This window comes from Phragmites australis, chromosome 13, assembly GCF_958298935.1.
Source record: "Phragmites australis chromosome 13, lpPhrAust1.1, whole genome shotgun sequence".
Taxonomy (NCBI): Eukaryota; Viridiplantae; Streptophyta; class Magnoliopsida; order Poales; family Poaceae; genus Phragmites; species Phragmites australis.
Genome location: NC_084933.1, coordinates 14,272,271 through 14,291,716, shown reverse-complemented (window position 1 = coordinate 14,291,716; position 19,446 = coordinate 14,272,271). Strand labels below are relative to the sequence as shown.

The following is a 19,446-nucleotide window of genomic DNA, read 5'->3' as shown; positions in this document are numbered from 1 at the left end:
ATGAAACTGTTGTCTGATCTGAATGTCGCTATTCTGATATCCATAGTTAGATAAGGTGTTACACTCAATAACGGCACAATCCAGCAGCCCAGCACCATAAAAATACTAGATCACCAACACTGAGTCATTGTTGTCAGTATTTGCTTCATCCCCGCTACCACTGGCTTCATGATCTATGCATCCTGCATCTACCTCAGAGGGTCCACTCTAACTCACTATGTACCAAAACTGCCCTCCCCGACATGCCCTCCCTCCTCTTAATGCATCTTATGCTAACATGATCCTTCCACGCTAGTCACTGCATCATCTAGCACCAATTGTGGTACAATATTTATGTACACCCCTATTTCAAAGTTCTCATCCAATACCTTGCATGAGTATAAAGCTCATGTGTCATTCCATCTCATCTCGAACAACGTATGAACAATGATCGAGCTATTTAGAACAAACCATGGATGCACACCCTCTAGAACAACAGTATGAGACTGCTGGTTCACACTCAAAGGCTCATAACATGTTATTTCAAGCCATAGCCATCCAGGTCAATAGATAGCTCAACCGGACTCCAGTTCTGAATTGTTAAGAGCCTCTCGTGCAAAACAGTATGACGTTCTCCATAATAAATATTGATAGTTATACCGTATCTGCTAAACAAGCGTATATGTAATAAAATAACTACTTAGATGTATATACGATACACAACTGATTATGTCATTCAATAAATAATAAATAAATAAATAATACAAATTAAATAGTACATTAATTAACAATGCTAATTAAATCATTAATATTCATTTCAAATAAATAATTAATATTTAAGAATGAATTAAAATATTTAATAAACATTAACTAAGTATTAATATACAACTATTGTTATTAAATATTTAATAAATATTAAAAGTAATAATAAATATTACTGAATAACTATTACATAAACATTAAACAACATGAATCCCAAAATAATTAATAAACCATAAATAGCTATTAAAAATCACAATTAATATTTAAAGTTACATGTCATAATTATTTGACAACCATTAAATAAATTCACAATGACCTATTTAAATAATCTGATTAATCATATTACTCTACTTAACCTGATTAATCAAATTAGTTGAATCAAACTAATTAATCTGATTAATTATGTAACTTTAATAACTCTAATTTAATTACGTAAATACTCTAATTGATTAATGACATTCATACAATTATACTAAGAGAATAATCTAATTACACTGATTAATAAAATTAATGTTATTAAATTAAGTAAATAATCTAATTACATTAACTAATCAAATTTATATAATCAAACTAAGAAAATAATCTAAGCACTCTAATTAATCAACTTAATATAATTAAATAAATATAATAGAATGAATTAAATAATCTACTTACTCTAATTACTACTACTAATCTAAGTATTGATTAAATACGTAATCTAAGTACTTACTATTACTGAATGGAATGCTCTCGAAGTGTTTAGCTCGCGCTGCTGCTCCTCTCTTTATGCTGTTGTTGCTCCTCCTTTCGTTGTGATACTGCTCCTCACCTCACGCTGCTGTTCATCTACTCGCGTTGCTGCTCCTAAACTGAGACCAGCTCTCATTTTATAGCGGGGAAAGTAGCATCACGTGACATAGGATGCCAAAAGTAGCATGAGCTTGCGGCACCGAAAGCTGCACATGAAAGACACGACATTTAAAGCTACACACGACAAGACAAAGGAGCACATAGACCCAGTTGTTTTCGCCACCTCATATGCCGAAAACGCTAGGGTCCTCTTTTTTCAATACATGATATACTAAAACCCCGTTTTTATAAATAAGATGTCAAATACATATACTATATTTACAAATATAATAATATATTATTTATTTTTATAATATAGGTTTGGTATCTTATCTATTTTTTCAAGGGATCAATAAGACGGTGGCCTGTTCGTAATGCCTCCCTCGATCTCCTAGCTTTCCCAATCACTCGCTCTTCGCGCGCGCGCGCCCAATGATTTCGCGGCTTTCCACGCATGCATGCATGCATCTGAGCTAGCCTTGGCCAACGTGCTACGTACGTACGTACTCCCAGGAGCACTCAGGACTCGCCCGTCTTGGCCTTGCGAGCCCTAGTAGGAGTATGTCGTCGTCATCCTTGCGCAAAACCCGAATCTCTTCTCGAAGAATCGATCGATTGCTTTGCGTGAAACAAGAATTAACATGATAAAAACATGCATTAGGTAGCTAGTCTCCATGTCACGCAGTTTGTACGTGGGCTCATATAAGTGGATGCATCCCGAGAAACGGAGAAATTGTGAAATCCGTGGCCGTTGCAGTTGATGATGCCAAAACATATAGTCAGATCGATCGCCACATCTTAGCAGCAACATCAATCGGCTAGATATAAAGAAGACGACAACAAATGTGACGGAGCCTGGCTTGGTTTAATTTGCCGGTGGCCGTTGCTAGAGCCAGTGGGAGATGATGGTGGATGTCAATGGATGTGGGTGGCGACATATATAGGCAAGGGTGCTGGTTTCGGCGCCCAACGGCGGGTGACGCCTTTAGAGATCATATTTACTACAATACGCTCGATTGAAATTGCTCGCGATTTTAGTTGACGAAAGCTCCACGCCGCCAATGAAGTTAGTGGTTAGAGTTTTCAGGTTTTGAACTGTTGGGGTTGGAATTTGTGTTGCCGGACTTTGAAATCGGGATGGGGGAGGTGACGGGTGGTGGGTGAAGCGATGAGGGGGGGCACTATCGGTTGTGAGTGGTGTAGGATAACCAGTGGGCGGTGGCGGAAACGGAAAAGCTCAAAAACAGATGAGTTACTGAGGGAAGGGAGGCGATAACAAATCCAGCGACGGGCATGCCGCTGGAGACGAGCAAGCGGACGGCCGTGGAAGAGCTTGTCGGACTGTATCGCGTAGAGACAAAACAAAGCTGAGGCTGAAAAAGATACATTAACCATCAATTCACGATCAGATAACTGTCATTCACCTAATGAAAATAAGTGTGTTTTCAGTCGAGTAAAGATAGCACGACCCTTTAGGTGACACATGCACTCACACCACGCTTACTTGAATGCGTTACTGTCACGAGCATATAGATAATATCAGTGTGTAGACTGTAGTGCCTTAGTATACTATTGCTGACTTTGAACAGTGCAAACTGCAAAGCAACGCCGTTCGATTGTTAATTTGGAGCAGAACATGCCACGCATGGGATCGTACCAAGTTGCCAGTTTGATTGTTCGGTTAGCAGCCGCTGCACGTGCACGTACGGCTGAAACGAAACCAAGGCAAGAGGAACAATTAGCACACCTTACTTCTTGTTTTCGAGGCATATTATATTTGACGATATTTGGATTCATCTACTAAGTACTGCCTAATCTCTAGTCACAAAACAGTGCCGTTTGGATTACTTACAGTCCACACATTTAACCATTAATATTTATTGGAATATTTTGATTAAACTTTTACTGATAGTATACCTAGATTTATTTTTAAAAATAATTTCAAAATATTATAACTTTAATATATTTTTACACACATTTTCTATAATTAATTTGTGGTTAAAATAGTGTATTGGTGCTGTTGGTATTTAAAACAACACTTTTTTATGGTAGAAGAAAGTAACAATCAAAACAAGTACTAGTGCCGTCTAGCCGAGAAATGCCGCACCCAAGGTACAAAAATAATTTAAGTCTTCAAATGATGAAGCAACTTAATTAGCGACCGTTGTTCTCAAGAAAAATATAATAATTTGCGGCAGGTCTCGCAGCGAGCTAGGATCAAGTTGGCTGATCTAGGAGACCGAATGGCTGTAGCTGAGTAGCTCAAAGTTGTTTTTGGCACCATACAATGGCATACCAAAACTAACTAAGCTAATAAATCCATGTTCAATTATTGTTGGTATTCATTACAATTTAGGTTGTGTTTGGTTTGAACTTTTGTAACACAATCCGACTGCAGTGTTAATTGATTTCGCTAGATTTTTTTTTTAGTTGGACCACAATCCGTTACCCTATGATCGGATACCTGACCTTTGGAAACCCGATACCCCCTCCCACCTCAACGTAATGCAATACCGCTTCTTCCCATCGAGTTCATTGTCTCCAGCGATCGATCACCAAGCCACCCTGTTGAGTTCGTCAAGCCCGCATTGGACACAACCTCGGTGCCGCCAATCTCGTTGCATGTTGTCCACTCATCCGCACCGCTTCCGCGACCAGCATTGCTCCCCCGCTCACCATATCAACCAGCCCCTTTCACCTTACCGTGGTGTTGCCACCCGTGCTCACCTCTCCACCAAATCCAACGCATCATCGATCCACTGCGCCGCCAAACTAGCCTCGCTACACGCATCATTCATGCCTGCGCGGCACCGAGCCAAGCAAGCGATGACGACAAGGGAAGAAATGAACGTCGATGTCTCCCTCCTCCCGATTCCCGCCGCACTCCAAGAAGCTTAGTGTCAACTATGGAGAAACATGCGAGGATTTTAGGACACAACGTGCCAGTGGCAGGTACCAGTGGTGAGGGGCACACGAGAGTGGTCGAAGGAAATATTGATAGTGCTCAGCTTCAAGTTGATACGGTGGCTGAACCAAACAAACACCCATTTCCTTTACATTCCCAGTGAAATTTGATTCCATTTGCGTTTACATTTGCAGATCTTGAACCAAACACCATCTTAATGTTATTTTTAAGTACGATCAAAAATAAGAAAAAATGATTTTTATATTATTGTTCTATACATACATCCTATAGTATTATGGTGATATGACTTGCACGTACACGGTGACTAGTTTTAGTAAAGGCACGGGCAAGACCCATATTATCAATGACGGAGCTACGTTCATGATTATGGGTGCACATGCACCCCCTCCATCCAAAAGTATTAGTAAAATTAGCCCTGATAAACAGTAAATTACTGTAGCTCCGATGAATAGTAAAGAGACATGCACCCCCTCTCTCCGATGCTGGCTTCGCCCCTGCATATTATGGGTTATTACTGAGTACAATGTCCCTATAAGACCTTACAAAAAATCTATGCTCTAGGATAGCCTATTATAAAGTCCAAAAGCGTTGATCTTTATGTAAAATTTGAAGAAAGCGTTGGATTTAGAATTTTAGTTCTTGCTTAGACTAAGGGTATAATTGCTTCCTTTGCTTTGGTTTGAATTTAAGCAGGGTGGGCAAAGAGTTCCTTATGTTAGTGAGAGTTAAATTATCTCTTCTCCCTAAAAAGGTTTGCTTTGCTTAACCTTGCAAGGAAATCAAACATATCCAAAAAGCCCTTTTCTTTTGGGCTACAGCTTCTCCAAAACTTATATTTGGTAGTTTTTTTTTCGAATAGTGAACCCAAACCACGAGAGCCACCGAAAGCCCCTCCACTACAGTCTGTTTGGGCTTAGTAATGAGGCACTAAAAAAATATTTTTTAGAGACGAATCATAATCCATTTACACAGGTATTTAGTTAACCCATCTGTGATCGAAGGTCTATGAAAATGGATGGTTTTCATAGGCGCAAATTAAAGGAGACCGCATGTGGAAACTTATTATCACAGACGGTTCACTTAAAAAATCATCTGTAATAATTGATTTAAATAGGCGGTTCTCTTAAGTAATCGTCTGTGTAAATTGATTATCACATACGATTTCTTAAGTGAACTATCTGTGAAAATATCTTTCCGCACGCGATTCTCTTAAGTAACCGCCTGTAGATAGGTAGATTTTCACATGTGGGCGACATTAGAACACGCCTGTGTATGTATTTCATTTAAATAATAATAAAGAGCATATATTTTATTCTCTCCAGATTTTAACACATTTTCAAGACAGATTCCAAATCACAAATTTCAACAGTATTTGAATCAACACAAATACAAAAATATTCACAAATATAATATTTTTACATCACAAGCAAAATATTCAACATAAGTATTCTTTCATCTCCCACTCACAAAGCCTCGGATGACTAGCCAATTCGCCTTCGAGATCAAAGAATCTGCCACTCTTGTGGATGACTTCGTGCATGATGAACCGTCACATGTCACGTTTGACGTTTTGGATATCTTCGTCTTTGAGAGAGGTGTGGGTAGGTTCGATCATCCGTGTCTGAAATGAAAACATAAGGTAAAGAGCTAAAACACCACTGACAACGAAACAGAACCAAATAAGAATGTGCAAGCGCAATGATGACTTACGTTCTCGGGGTTCGTTGTGTACCTCCCGTTTACTCTAAGAAACTAGCAAACATAATATCCACAAAGAATAGTGTCGAAACCTTGTTTGTGGCACTTCAAATAAAAACGCAACGTATTCATTAGTTTAATAAAACTCTTCATCATAAATAGTGAGATACAATCATTAGAGGTTTGTAATTACTAGAAAATGTGTACGAACCGCCATCGCATCCAGCTTGGCCGCATTGTGTATCCCACCTTTTGTTACGTACCACTTGTAGACCATATTTGAATGCCAATAAGTAATTATCAATTTATAAATGATTTATAAGAACTTTATGTTTGGGGATTTTCTTTACCTCTGTATAACATCGATGAGATCTTGGTATGATTTTTGGAGGAGATCAGATGAGTTAAGGACCACGAGTCTGCTCGACTTTGGTATCAGCATTATACAAATGAAGTGATCGCTACATGAATCTTTATGTCAGGTTCTTGATCAGCCAATTAAATTGAATACTTATGTTAGGTTCTGGACGTATCACACTTACTTAAAGTTGTAGGGAGTTATGATGCAGTCCTTGTCTTGCATTTCTAGCATAGCCCTTCCTACGTAGGTTGACATGTCAAGCCTATATAATTTGGTCATTTCTCTTATGACCCTTGCTTTGTCCTTGATACTCTTCCCCTTAATCCGGGGGTCATTTGTCCTCAACTTCACGATCAGGTTGGGCTGGAAAATTTGTTGTGGATCAATGAATCCGACCGGTACATTCAACTTTTCTGTAGCATTAAATTGCATTCTACAGAACAAATCACTAGTCATTAGCTTCCATAACATATATTGGTAGATATATGGACATAGGGATAGATTGTATACACTTACAGGCACCACACGCTTATGAGATTGATGTCTAATTTTTGGCGGCAGAACAAAGCGTGGATGTCCTTAAAATCCACCATGAGATAGGAGTCTCCGCTTAGAAAAACGTTAGCAGGGACAGAAGCAGTGATTATGGAGAACCCCCTGCGACATGCATAGCCATGGAGGAAGGTTGTAGATGGCCAGGACCACTGGCCAAGTGCTATGTGAGGTGCTCATGTCACTGAAAGAATTCATTTCATTGGTACTTAACACGAATCTTACATTCCTTGGTTCTTCAGCGAAATTTGGATACATGACATCTAACTTTCTCCATTGGCTATCATCAGCGAGGTGTCGAAGCTTAGTTTCATCCTTCTTGCGATTATCGAAATGCCAACGCATCAGTTCAGAGTCACTAGGGTTCGAGTACAAACGCTGCAAGCGGGAGATCACTGGCAGGTACCACATCACCATAGCAGGACTTTTTCTCTTCTTCTCCGCGTCAGAAGAAGTGTCTTCTTCGTCACGACCAGCAGTACTCTTCTTCTTCTTCTTCTTCGCGTTGGCGAAAGCATCTTCGTCGTCACAATCATCATTCCTCTTGTACTGACTCACATTGCATACTGGGCATCTATCCAAGGTTTCGTACTCTTTACAGTAAAGGATACAGTAGTTCGGACATGCGTGTATTTTTTGCAAATCCAATGACAATGGACATATAAGCTTCTTCGCATGATAAGTTGTGGTGGTCAAGAAGTTAGGCTTCGAAAGCATATTTGTCAAGAGGCTTAACAGATCCGAGAAACTCTTGTCGGACCATCCATTGCTGGCCTTCAATTTTAGAAATTCAAGCACCGAATGCAATATCGTAAACTCCTTATCACAACCCTTCGATTCCTCATACAAAAGTTCCTTCGATGCCTTCTGTAACGCCTCTAAATTATCTAAACCTCTCGTGTCCATTAAAACATGCGGTTCTACGTGGCGCAACATTTCCTCCATATCAAAATCGGTATCATCATCCACCATAACATCAGTGTCGCCTTCGACTCCCTCATCATCACCATCCACTTGATCAGCAGCGATGTCATCGTTTGGTTCGCTTGTATGTTTGTTCGACGTGATTGCACCAACATGTGTAATCTTCGACAAAACCTCTCAAGATCAAGTGTGATTTGATTATGCTTGATTTGACCCATAATTTCTGGTTGTTGCAGTCAGAACATGGACAATATATTTTCTTTGTCTTCTTAATTAAAGCGTCCTTCTCGGCAGTTTCAATAAAAGTAGAAAGTCATTTGATATATATTTCTTCATATCTTGGCGCATCGAACATCCATGCTCTGTCCATCTTTAACTTCAGCCACAGAATTAGATACATAAATAAATTAATTAATAATAAGATCAATTTTAAAAAAGGTTTTTTAAAAAATATAGAAAAAATTGGGCATGTTATGATAATAATATGTCTACATAATTGAATCTATATTGGCGCAAATTTATGGCTCAAAATAATATGGATTCATTACTCTCTCTCTCCATCTAGATCTAGATCTAGATAAAAAAAATTCTCATTCATGATGAAACCTCCTAGAGGCTTAAAAACATCAAATTGAAGCTACAATTTTGACATATAATACTAGAATCATGTGAATCTACACAATGTAATCAATATTTACATAAATTTTAGCTAATTTAAGGATTTAAATGGCTAGAACCATGAGTACTCTAGAATATTTTCAAACCCTAAATAAGCTATAAATCTAAAACTATACTTCAAAAATATACTACCTAGGGATGAGATACTCTTACCTTAGATGTCTCCTCCCAGGAATTCAAAAATAAAATCTTCCCCCTTTGTTTTCAAAATTCACGTCCGCCACTTAAGCTGCACTATTCGAACAACAGTAAGCTCGGTCTGAATCGAGCTCCCCATGGGAGGCACTATTTATGGGATATTTTCACAGACGGTTCCTAATGTGAACCGTCTGTAGAAATGAAGCTATTTTCACAGGCGGTCTACAACCTCACGGGGCCCAAGCCGAGTACTCAGTCGGTTTGTCTTACAAATCGTCTGTAAAAATGAATAGTATGTGTCTCGAAAAATAGCTTTCGTAGTAATGAATGGTGGGGTTGCCTTTCGTTTTCATTTTCGTACCTAAAGTCCCAATCAACTCCACAAAACTACAATTGCTTTAAGCACCACACCAAATTATTTAACACCATCTGCTACCACAAAATAATTGTAAACAATGACTTGGCACCAATAAAACCATATCGTTGTGGGCATGCAGTTAGCAATGTGTTGCATTTCAAACTGCACAAGAAATTTGAGTCTGGGACCATAGTCCTCACATGTAAACAAATCAACGTGCTTGCAAGTTTTGAATCCACAAATGTCATGCTTGCTGCCTGGTCCTGGAGCATCCTTTTCCTCATTGGCCCCCATCACCATTAAAATCTTTTTGTACCTAGCAATGATTTCAATATTTCAGGTAGAAACAAGATCCCATTCAACTGCAAATCAACCAGGTGAAACCAAATTCTTCCAAAACTTTTTGTCCCCTGATTTCACCAGCTTCTGCCCTAATTTTGTTTGCTTTGCCATGTGATCCATTCAGTTCCCAGGTCAGTACAAATTGAGGACATGGCCTCTCACTCACCAGCACATGGTTACAGTGTTTGAGGATTGGGTAGTGAGCTCACCTATGATCCCGAAAGTTGTTCTTATGTTTGAAAAAATAAGATCCCAAAAGCTGATCAGCAGCATAATGCAGTGGTTTGCATGTGTTTGTACTGCATAGATTAGTGGTAGTTTCGTGGGGTAGTGAGGATTAGCCAGAGCTTGTCAGAGAACAAATCATGCAAGTTGGTGGTGTAATTAAGAAATAAGTACAGGCTGAGAGTTGTGAGTAGTTTACTTCTTGGTTTTGTGAGCAGCAAGCAACAGATGATGTGCATGCAGAAACTAACGGCAGCGTGCCCATAGTATCCCAATCACCACCCACCAGTCAGTCCCCCCTGTGCTTTCCTTGGGCTGGGATCTTCTGCAACCAAAGAATGTTGAGGCGCAGTCTCCTTACATTTCTCCGATATTTGGCACCATCAGTCATGAAAGATGATCCAGAAAGAAGCACTTGAAATCCGTATGCGTAGGACTGATATAGGTTGATCATTGAGGGTGAATAGATGTTTATAATTTTTTACGAAATAGATGATATATTTTTTATTCATCTAACGTTTTTTAAAAACACACAAACAAAAACATAAACTTTAGAAAACGAGAAAAAATTTCAAGATAATATAATTCCACAGATGGAATATGAATCATAGACTCTATTTAAAACCATTTCATATGTCTTTATGCACAAAAGCGTGAAATTTGAAAGAATCAAAACAAAAAGACAGTCATAAAAAAACAACTCTTTAAATTGATAGTCTAGAGATAAAAAGATTCAAGACTCTCTCAAATACATGAGTATATGAACGTATATATCTCTACAAATAAAAAAATTACTTTACAAAGGTGGAAAAAATGCAGCTCAAAAAGAAGAAGAAAACACAATAAAAAAAGAATAACTTACAAACTTGCAAGACAACCAATGGAGAGAGACTAGAATGAGAGGAATTCAAGTATACGCAAAAATATAAACTTCATTACTTAAAGGGATCAGCTCTATTTTAGACGGATTATAAAGATTTTCTTTCTCAAACCCTCATCTATTATATAGACTAAGCACTCATCTTCATCTTCTCTGAAACCCTAGCACTAGGCTCTCAAAATAGCTGGCTCACTCTCTGTATAGCCCTACCCCTCTATTTATAGGAATAAAGAGGTGTCTTAGCCCTTAAGTTTAATGTTCCCAAAATACCCCTCACCGGTAATGCACCCCTACCTACCACCGGGGTATTTTGGTCTATTTTTCACTTCATCCATTGAACGGTCACAACTTAGTTTCACCTTGACGCAAGCTTTGCGATGATACCATATGACCCTCCAGTCCTCTCGTGGTTTTGTAGCCAAACTACGAAACTCTAGTATGCTTTTCAAAGCGTGACTAGCCGTCACTTACTTTGCCTCAAGCAGGTGCTTCGATGTCGACACGTGTACTCCATCTTACGATCTTGGCCGTCAACAAGTCTCTCCTACTCCCAATCCTTCAGGCTGATTTGTCATTTGTACCGGTATTCCCTTCGCTTGATTTCGTCAACACGCCATCTTTATCCTTCTACATCCATGCTTTGCTTGACTTCCATGCGTATCGTTAGGATCAACCTTGACTCCGTTCGGATTCCTTGATCATCCGGCACCAAGCTTTCCACTTGGTCCCGATCATCCCATCGTCAACTGCTAAGTTACATCCATCATCTACACACCATAAAACAAGCAAACATGTTTTTTTCCACTCCAAAATCATCTCTAAGTTAGCTCAAAACAAAATCCTCAAAAGAAATCACATCATATAGAAAATGTGAACACCGGATGTGCCGGTGCGTTCTGATCCTGAACACCAGACCATCCGGTGAGTTCAACTTTATTTACGCACAGAAAATTCGTTCTCTGCAAAAAAAAAAAGAGCTCCAGTGAGATGCTCTGGTGATCTCATATCCAAATCAGATCATCCGGTCAGTTTACATGCACCAAACTCTCACTTGCAACCTCTCTACAAGAATTTATCCGGTGAATAGTCCGGTGTACACGACGTATAAACACTGAATGTTCTAGTGCATTCATCTTCACCTAACTCGCTTCTGCACCCCCTCTGCAAGTATTAGTCCGGTCACGTCGCTTGCTCTCATCGGATCATCCAGTGCACTACTTCTACTTTTCTTTTTCGCTGAAATGCTCCGATACTCCCTTCACCTTAACATCGAACAATCTAGTGAATACAAAATCTCAAACACCGGATAATTCAGTGAGGTAATTTTCTCTAGACTCATACCAACTATATTGTACTTTCCAACCATAGTTCGCCACAAGTGAAATTATGCATAAACATAATCATACCAACTAAATTTCACTCTAGACTAATGTTATCAATAACTTATTACAAATCAAAACACAACTCAACTTGATTACGCGGTATCAATTTTTATCCTCTCCGCATCATGTCGCTGTTGTCCGAATCCAGATTGGACAAACAAGAATTCACAAAAGGCGCTCCTATACCTCTCAAACCAAAGGCACAGGACATGGTCCTGTTCCGCGGTCTCTATCTTTCACCAGCTCCATGCTTAGGATGCAATTCGCCATCATCAACCCGATGCAAGATGGATGGCTCAAAAGAAAAGAAAGTTCTCTGCATGACTGCATATAAAGGAGCAAACTACTACAGCACCTACAAGCAAGAGGCTACATATGTAGAGATGACAATGGCTATAATACTCATGGATAAAAGCTATATAAATTCATATCCGCGAGTTATTTTCTAAATCTACATCCATAACTTTTATCCATTACGTATAAAACCTGTCATCCGCGGGCACACCCAGAGGCAAAGCCACGTTGGGCTAGGGTGGTGCCCTAGCACCAGGGTTCAAATTTTTCCCCTTAATTTGCAGCTCAACTTGCCCCTTGAGCCATGTGCACGAGGACCCAGGAGCTATTGGCACTAGGCCCATCTCCGCTCTAGCTTTGTCATTAGGTATACTCGTATACCTATCAATATAGTAAATATATATTGAACATAATATTAAGTATATAACAATAATATCATCACTTTAAACATGCATCTCAACTAAGATAATAAACAAATATCTAACATGTACATATCATGTATATAACTGCATAGTTCACACATACAACATATTATTTTATACCCGTCTCTCTATTAAAAATAAAATAGATCTATATATGTGGAGCGGGTACAAGAGAGAAGCATATTCCATATCTGTCCTTTTATACCCATTAGATTTAACTTCAAACCCATACTCCTACTCACAAGTAAAAATTGCATCTTAAATCCGTGTCTATAGAGATTGGACCTATAGACAAGTGGGTAAAATATACCCATTAGTATGCCAGTGGCAATACATTTGGGATCACAATTCGCAATCAAGCACCAGGTGAGTGAATCACCGTATCCATCATTTGGACAAGGAGCAACCAGAGGCACAGCACTTCAGATTGATGTTGTGATCATGATGGGAAAGATGCAGTAGCGTTCTCACATCAGAGCAAACTCCATAGCAGTAGCTGCTGGAGCTACTGGGTAGTAGTATAGTAGTAGGAGAGTACCTGGCATGCTCGTTAGAGCTCTATCGCTAATGTTTTTTAGAGTGACTTATTTCTAGCTTTAAAAAATTTTAAAGTTGAAACTATAAACAGTTTAAATTTTTTTAATTGAGATATTCTATTCTTATTGAAATTAAAAATATATATTTAAATTATTATATTTTATGTTATAAACTTTAAATTCTTTATGAAAAACATGATCTATGTAATAGTACTCCTATGCGAAAAGAGAGACATCGAAATTGACGTTGCGATCCACCTAGGATTTTGGGTCACGCACAATGGACCCATCACATGCCCCATACACACTGTCCCCTAGTCCTACCTCTGCAAATTCACCATGCATCACCTCTAGAACCTTCACATCACTCACCTCACCTCCCTTGTAGTAGTAAATTCTTTCCTTTTCACCATGATACAACAGTTGCTGGAGCTGTTGTTTTGTTCCTAGAGGGAGTAAAAAATGAGGCTAGAAACAAGGCACAAGGTACATCTAATGGGCTATAGTATGAATACAGTTTTTTCCCTTGCAGAAGTCTGAAGACTGAAGTTGAGACAGTACAAGGCAAAAATTCTACTACATAGAGATAGCATCCATAGACTGACAAGAGAGTCCAGACTTACTTTATACCAGAAAGGAAAAAAAGGTTAAAATTACAAAAGGAAAGAAGATTAGAAAACAAATGGAAATCTAACCGCCAAAAGCCTGGTACTTTCTTCAAGCTGCCATTCGCTCTGCTCAAGGGCATTTGCTGCAATGGCAACCTCTCCAAGCTATGCCGCCCCCTTTTCGTCCCACTCTTATTCTTTCTCGCTCTAGACCCCATGCTTCTAACTTTTTACATGACGGAGCACGCGTTCGGGTTCTCGTCGCTGAAGATCTGCGGCGCGTACGGCGGCGGGTACGACGGCGGGTAGGCTGCCTGGTAGACGTAGCCGGGCGGGGGCGGCGGGTAGTATCCGCCGGGGAACCCGAACCGCGGGTAGTGCATGTACAGGTTGGCGGCGGCGACGGCGGCGGGGTCTTTCTCCTTGTCCTTGTCCTTCTCCTCGCCACCGGCGGCGGCATTTTCACCCTCCTTCCCTTTCTCGTCTTTCTTCTCGTCCCCGCCGCCGTCTTTGGCATCCTTCTTCTCCTCCTCCTTGTCTTCCTTCTTCTCGTCGCCGCCTTCCGCCGCCTTCTCCTCCTTGGCCTTGTCGTCTCCGGCATTCTCGGGTGGGTTAACCGGCTCGGACTTGATTATAGCCGCATGCTTGCCGGTGCGCTTGTGCACGTACTCGGCAAGCTTGGCCTCCTCGAACACACCCTTCACTGTCACTTCCGATGCCTTCAGGTCTGGCTCTGCAGATTGCACTCCTGCAGAACGACGAACCAAAATTTGCTGTCACTCTGAGCAAGTATTACCGAGTCTGAGACTAAGCTAGTGTAATATTAAGTAGAAAATCCTTTAAACAATATGGTTCATTTTTAGTCAGACAGGCAGGTGTTCATATCCTTTAAACAATATGGTTCATTTTTAGTCAGACAGGCAGGTGTTCAGAAGGAGTTAATCTTGTCTCGAGAAACTTTGCAAGTTGAACTGGGAGGCTAGCTGCATTTGGCGTTGTTTCATCTCATGCAATTAAAGAGGGGTACGGTTCAGTTTCAATCATTTCATCAGAAAATGATTGGATTTTGCCATGCTGAATCACCAAGCTAATTGCAACCACAGAGCTTAGTAAACAAAATGTCAGGAGATAGGACATGAAAATGATATGGACAGACATGAAGAGGACTAGAAATCCAATCGAAGCCAATTAAGCACGCACCTTTCATCTTGAGGATCCTCTTCCTGGTCGCCTGCGCACAGGCCTCGCAGTGCATGTGGACCTTCAGCACGACGGCGATCACCGGCGGCTTCAAAACCAAGCAAAAGAAGAAAAAGAAACACTCTGATGTCAGCCTCTGACGAACTACAAACCGTGCAAGTAAATAAAATCAGCATAAAACCACTGCAATGTGGGGGTAGCATGGCCAATGCAGGAACAAGCACAACGTTCATATGAGAATTATCTCATTCACCTCCTTCTCTTCGGGTTTCGGCGGCTCGGGCTCCTCCTTCTTCTTCTCCTCTTCCTTCTTCTCCTCCGGCGGAGGCGGTATCGGCGAGAGGAGCTCCACCTTGCGGCCAGTCTTCTTCTGGACGCGCTCCACCACCTTCATGGGATCGGCGGCCGCCTTCCTCCCCTTCACCACCACCTTGTGCGCCTTCGAGTCAGCAATCACGTCCTCAACTCCTGCAGTAAATAAAGAAGTTTTCAGATGTGCTACTATCACAATTACCATAAAGATGAATCTTCGAGCTAAAGAATCTTAGATTTCCTTTGATAGCAACTGGTAGTACAGTAGTACATGGAGAATATGCAATCACGCTTGGAACATTTGAGAATTTGCAGGTGATTGAGGAATCAACTTCACTTTTGAGCTTTGGAGGATATGCTCTGAATGGCATATGCTCAAGGCTGCCTTTCTCTTGGAATGTACTGAACATTTTGGAGTTAAAAGTCACTCGGATCTCTAGTCATTCTCCCCCACCATTAATCAACTAGATTCATGTGCAATCGCAACCATTGAAAATGAAAGATCTAATTGACGAGGTTAATCTGATTATTTAAAGCTTAGCCCACGGCCCACCTAACCCCTTTCAAATCCCACCACAAATCATATGAATTCTTCTAAGAACAACCTTAGAAATACCCCAAATCTGGATTAAGAAAAGAGAATTCTGAAATCTCAATCACATCATGCCTCTTAAACCTGATGAACAAACAGATTCATTTTTAGCCTCCTTTCCACAACCAAAAGGAATAAAAAAAAACCTTCCCAGCGTACCACTGAAAAATCTCTATTCTGAATTAAGATACACTAGAATGTTCAGACACCAAATGACCAAAGAAATCGAGAAAAGTTTAGCAGACGGCAAAAGTGAAACCCACGCGAGAATGAGACTTATCCAGCGAAGCAAGAAGCGGAAGCAGAGATTAGCACAGGCACGCAGGCATTACCGTCGAACCGCTTGAGGATCTTCTTGACCTTCCTGGCGCAGCCCTCGCAGTGCATGTAGACCCGCATCTCCACCTCCTCCGGCGGCGGAGGCGGCGGCGGCGACTCCTCCTCCTTCTTCTCCTCCCCGCCTTCCTTGGGCTTCTCCTCCTCCTTCTCCTCCGCCGCCTCCTTGGGCTTCTCCTCCTCCTTCTTGGCCTCCTTCTTCGCCTCCTGCAAGCACACGAAGCAAAACCATCAAGATGTCGCCGAGAGCGAGGCCGCCTCCTGATCCTACCCGGGAATGCAGGGAAGGCGAGCAGCTTTTCTACGTCTCTGCCTTACCTCGCCCATGGCTGCCTCCTTGCTCTGCTTCCCCTGCTCTGGTCGCTCTCACGTCTCTGCTTCTTGGTTAGTGGTGGCTCTGTGCTAGTGTGCTTGTGACGCCGGTGGGGCGTGGGGTGGTGTCACCTTATGTAGCGGGTGGGCGCCGCAAAGGGCTGCTGCAAGATCCGCATGGAAATGATTTGGGCTCTCTCTCTCTCTCTCTCTCTCTCTCTCTCTCTACATTTGGTGAAATAATGTGTGTGATTGTATTTGTCTGTGTCGTCCCTGGATGAAGATCATCCAATGACCAAGTTTTGGACATGGCGCGAGTTGCTTTTCTACGAGTTTATTATCAAAAGTTATTGGGAATATAATCATTTCAAGTGTTTCCCATAACAAATATAGTAATATCTCTTTCATATGACAAATCTTAGTACTTTTGTGTGCATAACGGTCAAAATTTGTAAATTTTAATTGAGAGTGGCTAGCTGCCTATTGAAAGATTTGATCCATCCAAATTAGTCAAACTTTGAGCCGTGAGATGGACTTGATGGTTACGATTAGAAGCCTACATACATCTAAGCCCGCATCACCCTTCTTCGTTCTCACCTGCTATCTCTCGATCCACACATTGCCTCACCTCCTCCCTAACCCACACATCGCCTCCCCACCATCTCCCCGACACCGTGCCCGGCGCTAGCGTGGCCCTCCCTCCTCTGTCGCCCCTCTCCCTCCTCCGTCGCCACCGCTTCTCCTCCCCGCGCTCTTCCACCACCACCATCTCCCCGACTGGCTCTGATGGTGCCCCTACCGCCGGATCTGCCACCCTCAACAGCCACCGTCGCTAACCACTACGATCATGATGCCCCCGCCACCTCACCACCCCACCCCCGCAACCGCCTCCACCGTCGGGCCGGCAATCTCCCCGGGGCTTCCCTCTAAATCCGGGGATCACAAATCCTCCCGAATCCTAACACCCTAAACCCAACCCCTAACCTTAACCCTAACCATAGCCGTCGCTAGAGAAGACGAGCTCATTGGAGTAGTCACGCGGAAGAAGGCAGTGTGAATCTTGGCGCGGATCGTACCTTAAGAAATTCGACAGATTTCTACCCTATTTTTCAATTAACAGATAAATAGCATTGTCTATTTTAATTACGTGCATTCTAAACAACATCTATCTATGTAAGAACACTATGTTTGTACGATATGATATTTTCCCCCTCAATTTGCACCATAGGCACTAGTGAAATGCATCCATTGGGTAGCACAGAACTACAAATAAAAAGTTATCGAGGCCTTCAAGACCCCCCTTGTTGCCGTGTTCCTGTGGCCGTCTTCTCAAAGTGACTTTATTTGTTCTTTCTTTCTTTCAGAGATGGTATCAGTTTCTAGTACTCCTGCTAGACATGCATGCATGACTCATGCACATATCCAAACTAGCTGTTTGAAATGCGTGCATGCATGCATAGCCTTTGGCTACTGTTGTTTGGTGTCCTGTGCCGCGATCTTCTCTACACAATCTATCGTGCTAATCAATTGGCATGCAGCTCCAATTGAACACTAGCATGATTCATGTGAATGAAATTAATCTCGTAGTTCATATTCAGTCATACACTTGTCTCCTACTTAAGAGTTTCTAGTTACCTTTTCTCCTCAATGTTTCTGTCAGTATTAGCATGGCAACAGCAAGAGGATGATACAGACGTTAAGCAAAGAAAAAGGGCCTGATTAAAAGAGCGTAAAAGGTTTTTCTTAGTATATATCTTAAGCGCTACCACTATCAAGAAACTGAGAGGCCTTTCGAGAGCAAAAATAAAGAAGGAAAAGGTGAACTTGATCGTGATCTGGATGGCATAAATATTTCACAAGATCGAACGTACGTTTTCCTAAATGGGTTTTGTTTGGAAGGGACATAAGGTCGGCTATAAAGTTCATGTGTTGTTTGACCGGTCATGGAAAAGAAAGAAAAAGATATTTCGCGTGGTGGAGAACACATTGTTATTTGAGTAAAGTTTACTCACCTTGTAACCTTAACGAAGTTAGTTTTTTTTTTCACTTTTGACACCATCTAGTAATTTCACGTGGAACCTACTTTGAGCACTATAAGTCCAACATTATTAAGTAACAATATATCATTTGTAATATACCTGTTGAGATCGAAATACGGTATGGGGTTTGTCAGGCCTTGTTTGTTGCCATTCTAAAGACGGTATGTTGTTGACGTCTTCTCATTGTGGATGCATGCATGGTTCCCTCATTGTTCCCTCTCCTTCAAGTAGGATTTTTCCCATAGCAATCACTATGGTTCTGTATCTGTCATTGGCTAAAGCTATGTGGTTTGTGACGCAGAAAAAAACACAAGGCATAGAAACGACGGAGCAAGATTGCTAGGACCGGATCAATGCCTGGTGAGAAGACTGCAGGATTGAGAGCGTTCATCAGGTATTGGAAGTGAAAAAATAGCAATACAAGACTCATTGTGTAGGACCGAGAATGATAATATGAGGGGGTAAATAGATGTCTTATAAATTTCTTTCAAAACTGATGATCTTCTATTATGATCATCCAACACACCTTAAAACTAAAGTGGAATCAAAACTAGAGAGAAATAAGTTACTATAAAAATAAATAAAAAATCATAGCTCTCATAGTTAGAATTGAAGACTATGTTCCATTGAAATCCAATCCATTCGTCATCACACACAAAAACTTACAACTTGAAAAACGAACACTTAGATCTAAACAGATAGACTTTAGGTGAAGAAACTCTCTAATTTGATGATTTAGATGTAAGAGAATTCAAGACCCAC

General features: G+C 41.0%; 1 protein-coding gene across 2 annotated transcripts; it reads right to left on the bottom strand.

The window, feature by feature from the left end:
- Nucleotides 1-13,856: 13,856 nt before the first annotated feature.
- Nucleotides 13,857-16,842, bottom strand: LOC133889285 (heavy metal-associated isoprenylated plant protein 7). 2 transcript variants are annotated; one of them, XR_009903895.1, is made up of 6 exons: nt 16,652-16,842; nt 16,330-16,540; nt 15,347-15,561; nt 15,094-15,181; nt 14,050-14,641; nt 13,857-14,017 (listed from the first exon to the last, which is right to left on the bottom strand). XR_009903895.1 is itself a non-coding variant. In XM_062329796.1 (5 exons), exons 1-5 carry the CDS (start codon nt 16,658-16,660, stop codon nt 14,124-14,126), a joined length of 1,041 nt encoding a protein of 346 aa, XP_062185780.1. In that variant the 5' UTR covers nt 16,661-16,842; the 3' UTR covers nt 13,857-14,123. The 2 variants fall into 2 exon arrangements, 1 of the variants encoding a protein (XP_062185780.1); XM_062329796.1 differs by having other exon boundaries at nt 13,857-14,641.
- Nucleotides 16,843-19,446: the final 2,604 nt, after the last annotated feature.

Coding starts and splice junctions, on each gene's coding strand:
- LOC133889285 (XM_062329796.1), bottom strand. Junction 15,562..16,329: donor GATCCTCAAGCGGTTCGACG/GTAATGCCTGCG, acceptor TATTTACTGCAG/GAGTTGAGGACGTGATTGCT. Junction 15,182..15,346: donor CGAAACCCGAAGAGAAGGAG/GTGAATGAGATA, acceptor TTGGTTTTGAAG/CCGCCGGTGATCGCCGTCGT.